This window comes from Erigeron canadensis, chromosome 4, assembly GCF_010389155.1.
Source record: "Erigeron canadensis isolate Cc75 chromosome 4, C_canadensis_v1, whole genome shotgun sequence".
NCBI classification, from domain to species: Eukaryota; Viridiplantae; Streptophyta; class Magnoliopsida; order Asterales; family Asteraceae; genus Erigeron; species Erigeron canadensis.
This window is the reverse complement of record NC_057764.1, coordinates 11,964,837-11,970,226: the sequence shown is the minus strand read 5'-3', so window position 1 is coordinate 11,970,226 and position 5,390 is coordinate 11,964,837. Positions and strand designations below refer to the sequence as shown.

At 37.2% G+C, this 5,390-nt stretch overlaps 1 protein-coding gene across 1 annotated transcript; it reads right to left on the bottom strand.

Moving 5' to 3' along the window:
• Positions 1 to 282: 282 nt before the first annotated feature.
• Positions 283 to 4,264, bottom strand: LOC122596717. The gene is made up of 2 exons (XM_043769341.1): positions 3,809 to 4,264; positions 283 to 3,405 (listed from the first exon to the last, which is right to left on the bottom strand). Exon 2 carries the CDS (start codon positions 2,796 to 2,798, stop codon positions 1,746 to 1,748), a length of 1,053 nt encoding a protein of 350 aa, XP_043625276.1. The 5' UTR covers positions 2,799 to 3,405; positions 3,809 to 4,264; the 3' UTR covers positions 283 to 1,745.
• Positions 4,265 to 5,390: the final 1,126 nt, after the last annotated feature.

Sequence of the window (5,390 nt, the reverse complement as noted above, 5' to 3'; positions counted from 1 at the left end):
TTGATGATGAAATTGGGGTGTTGTGTGTGTTAAGAAACTGCCCAGGGATGTGAAATTATGAAGTGTTAACTTCCCAAGTCGTGTATGGAATTGTTATAAACTGAAAAGTAATTAAATCCCTAATTTTCGGATTTTTAGTGCAGCTAGGGCCGTCCCAGAGTGCCTCCTAGCTGTCCTAGACTGCCCTCCAGAAATGGCAGTTTTCCAGATTTTTGCCTTGACACTTCTTGACTTGATTCTTGACTTTTCTTGACTTCTTAATGATCCATTTAACTTCAATTTGTCACCAAAGACCTGAAACACTTAAACAAACATAAAAACGCCCTAATCGTCTATTAACATTCACAAAACATGTTCGTTTTCATACTTTAAGATTAGACAAATTAGGCGTTTATCACATTCCCCAACTTAACTCTTTTTCGTCCCGAAAAAGACATTCATCATGTGACAAGTCAATTTACAATCTCATAATATATCCTATCACCAAAGAAACACCATATAAGAATTATATCGATTATATATATTTATAAAACTCACTCTTCAAGCAACCTTCAAAATACACTTGGGCGAAACTAAGTAATGCAAACCAAACCACATAATACAACGAACTCACAAGACTTATAACTATCAAAAGATTACGACTAGCAAATAGAAATATATAAATGTGCAATTAAACCTAATAAACCTCAAATTCGCCACAATACATGCATCACACTCTCACAATGTACACTCCCCTCGGTTCATATTTGAGTGAATTAGCAAAAGATGTGCCAATATATGTATATGAAACTCTCAACTCATTATTGCACACTAAAAGTCATAGGCTAGTACACAAATCGAATCAAGACCTCATAACTCAAACTATTACTTCGGTGTTCATAAAAGATTGATGGAAATATGGAATGAAACATGGTAATGATTCTCAATTGGGTGATTTACTAGAATGATTTTTGAACAATTCACTTTTGGTTTTTTTAAATCAACTTACATGGATAATTGAATTGGATTTCACTTATGACCATATACTTTGACTTTTCAACCGGATTTTTTGATTTAACTTTGATTTGTTCTTTCTTTCGATTCATCATCATAAACAACACAACTTTGAACTATTAACGGATTTCATGACGGAGTGAGGTGAAATATGGAATAATTTGTATGATCGTTTTATAATTTTAAGCACATAATTCAAGCTAGAGGTCTCGACACGGTAAGTGTACTAGTTCTAACCTAATGTACAATAATGGTTCACACAATATGATAAGGATCACAAGAACAATGCTATGCTAACAATCTAAATCAATCGTCTACGAGGCGTTTTTCTCATGAAATTGAAGGATATAACGGATAAATAAATGTGATACATGCATTGCGACTCACAATTGGCATATTACCCTTATTTGCACATTTCTATGTTTTTACTTGCTAGCAACTCTATCAAGTGGCTCATAAGTCAATCATATCATGCAATCTAGCCTACACCACCTAGCCCACTTACATGTACTCATCCAATCACAAGAAAACCTCATTTTACAAACATATATAACTAATATAACTCGAACATTTTGTCTCTTTGATTCAATTCAATATTACAAGAAAGTAAATCAACATCCAAACTAGAAACATAAATGCAATTAAGTAGAAATTAAATCTACCTACGAATTGAAAATGCAAAAACATCAAAACAAACATAGAAAAGCACATAGTCACACAAGAGAATTAGAAAAATGGATAGAAGGTACCAATCACTGACGTAGACCCTGAGGTGGTCTAAAGATCGACTCCATCAAGCTCCGATACAAAGACTGACCATCAAATGAATCATGAGCAGCAGTAGATGAAGAAGCTGCAGAAGATGATGCTGGGGGATCACTCGGACCAGTCTCCATCCGTCCTACACAAGACTGCTGTGGTAGCCACTCAGAATCGTGGCTCTGAGGATAAGCGAGATGTTTCTCCTCGTCATGACGAACAACTTCCGTGTACTGGAATCTTCTCCTGATCTCCAACTCATGAGCATATGCCATTGCTTGCTTATAATCTTTCTGCTCTTGTCGCCTAACTCTTGCTTCTTCAGTTTGTTGAGCAGCCAAATCCCACATACTCTTCTCAAAAGAAGTCCATCGATGATAATCATTAGGCCGCTTAATCCCAACATTCGGCCTATTTCCTCCTCTTCCTGCATCTAACACACCAGCACATATCCTTGGTAGTTCTTCCTCATTCCACACATTATCACCACTCGGCTCACCATGCTCATCAACATCCATAGGCCCCACAAGCTCCAATTGTGCCTCAACCTCCTCCAAAGTTAATCTATCCTTAGGAGCTATCAAACGCCCCATTGATTTCAAATCCCTTAAAATTCTACACTGAGGCCTATCCTCCAAAGCCCACTCAGTTCCATTCAACAATTTCTTCATGGAAACAACAACTTGATTAACCGGAATTGTGGGTGAATCAATTGTAGCGGCTTTATGACTAAAGATTAGGCGAGTAATGAGCCTCGGGTAAGGAATTATCAATTTAACCTTCTTATTGCGACTCTCCCAAATGTTTGTCATGATAATGTGCCTAAGTGACAAATTCAACTTTCCTGTTACCAAAGCATACGAGACGACAACTTCTTGTAACCTTATTGAACCCTTGTCACTACTTCTTGGACAAATATTCCAACTAATAAGATTCATGATCAAACGGGGTAACGGTTTCAACCTAGCACGGCTCAAATTCTTGTTTACATTCAAAGCATCTCGAGGATATGTGAACAACTCGGCTATCATCTCTACCAAGTTCATATCCGGGGCTACCCCATTTAATACATCATCAGACACAAAATCGAATGACTTTTTCGACTTAGGACCTAAATCAAACTTCACTATTTAATCCAAAGTTTCAAAAGACATTGTGACATCTTTACCATCCACCTTACCGACTAACTTGGTGGTCTCGTGAGGTTTCTTACCATCAATCTTTTTCAACGTACCCAACCATTCTATGATACCTTCTAAATTCACTTCGGGATCATCATTATTATTCCATACTAAGACATTTTCCCAACCAATATTTTCAAAAGCTTCAACGAACCCAAAACCTTTAAACTCTTTCAACAAAACTTTTCTTTCACCCAATAATTGTTTTTTCATATTTTCGGCCGTACCCATTTTATCTCTAAACAATACACATTGTCATTTATAAGGTAAAGAAGATAGGGGCTTACTACACGGCCATTCGGGCTTTTCTTCTTGTTGTTGAACTTCCATTGCTTGTTATTGAATTGTGTCATCTTCTTCTTCGTCATAATTAACCATCTTTCTCCTCCTTTTTTGTTGAGGTTGATTCGAAGAAGTGGGCTCAGTTGATTTGGCTAGAGTTTTCATCAATGCTCCTGCTTTTTTCTTCATCCTATCCACACAATTAACCAAAAAGTATTAAACTTTAATAAAGGTTAATAATTAAAAGCAAAAACAAAACAAATTAAGAACAAATTCGTTTTTTAAACTCACTTGAACTGAAAAATAAAGGCTGAAATTGAAAAAATAAAGATAGGGGTTTTGTAGCCCTCGAAAAATTATACAATTTAGACTCAAGAATTGTTTGATTTGGTTAGGAATTGAGAAAGATATGGTGATTTGAAATTCAAGGGTTTATGGAAAATCAAATGGGGAAGAATAAGAAAAAAGAGTTTTTTAAATATTAAATTACTTAAATAACAATAAATAAACCAACATAACCCTAATTAGGTCGATTGACCCGGTCAACTTCCAGGTGACCCGACCCAGTTGCGAACACAACCCGACCAGCATACCAGATGGCCCAACCCGCTTGCTTTTGACCCGTCTGCCAAACACGCTAGTTGAATTGGTCAATGCCCCATCTCCTTCTTCGTTGGTCACCCACCTACCTGCACGTCTCGACCAACTGTCTGACACGCACAACCAAAAACGGCAGGCTGTCTCACACGCACCACTGCCACCGTCCTAGACGGTGGCTTGGAAACTCAATTTGGGCCGTCCAATGGCCGTAAGACAGAAAAGAGGCCCGTCTGGCCACCGTTTCGCGTTTCAGAAGAAATGGGTGAACCGTCTTAGACTGCTGTTGAGCCGTCTCGCACGCACCAGCCATTATTCTGCAACCGTCCCAGACGGTGGCTGGGATTTTTGCTTTTCACCGTTTGAGTTGCCGTCTCACAGAAAAAAGGGCCATCTGGTAACCGTGTAGTGATTCAGACCATTCCAAGGAACCGTCCCACACGTCTCTCTTGTTATTCTAACCACCGTTCCAGACGTGTGACTTTAATAACAACACATAGTATTTAATATGATTTTAATATGAACAGTAAACTGACATGTTTTGTTTGACCGTCTGACTTTTTTTTTTTTTTTTTTTTTTTTTTTTTTTTTAAGTATAGCCACCACCACAACTTTAAAAATTCTTAAACAACTTTATAATTAACAAATCACAAATTTGTTTTATTAAACTTTGTAATTAGCAAACCATAAATTTTTAATTAACTTTAAACTTGATTTAATAAAAATTGCAATTATATATAAATTTTGAACTCCCTTCCCCAACTTAGAGGTACATTGCCCCCAATGTACACTTCAAACTACAGATAAGTTACTTGGCTCGATTAATTGCAAAAACGTTCTCATTTTTCACCCAAACCGACCTTCCCCAACTTAATTCTTAAACATGGATACCGAAAATTATCCAACTTGTGTAACTATGCGACGAAACATTAAAACAACTAAATAAAAATAACTAAATAAAAATGCACGAAAGCGAAACGTACCGAATTTGAAGCTAGAAACAAACAAACAAACAACGGGTTGCCTCCCGTTTAGCGCTAAGTTTATTGTCGTCAGCCCGACACTACCTCAAACGATTTAAGCAACCTCATAAGATGGTGGACTTGAAATGAAGTTCACTATTTCCTTTGTCGTTCCATTGATGTCGGTTGCATCCAAATATGGTTTCAAACGATGTCCGTTGACCATTTTCTTCATTCCATCTTTTGGATCTTCAATTTCAACTTCACCAAACTTTCCAACTCTTGTAATCACATATGGACCCATCCATTTGCACTTGAGTTTTCCCGGAAAGAATTTAAGTCTTGAATTGTAAAGCCAAACTTTTTGGCCAATTTCGAACACCTTTTTCTTCAACTTGGCATCATGAACTGCTTTCATCTTGTCTTTGTATGTTGATGCGCATTCATATGCTTCATTCCTCAATTCTTCCAATTCACACAATTGCAACTTTCTTTCCTTACCTGCACTCTCAAAATCCATGTTAACGGCCTTAACGGCCTACAAAGCCTTATGTGCAAGTTCAATTGGAAGATGACAACCCTTCCTATAAACCAACCGATATGGTGTAGTGCCAAT

What these genes read in the sequence shown, in the direction of transcription:
- LOC122596717 (XM_043769341.1), bottom strand. Translation starts at nt 2,798, where the DNA reads ATGAACTTGGTAGAGATGATAGCCGAGTTGTTCACATATCCTCGAGAT.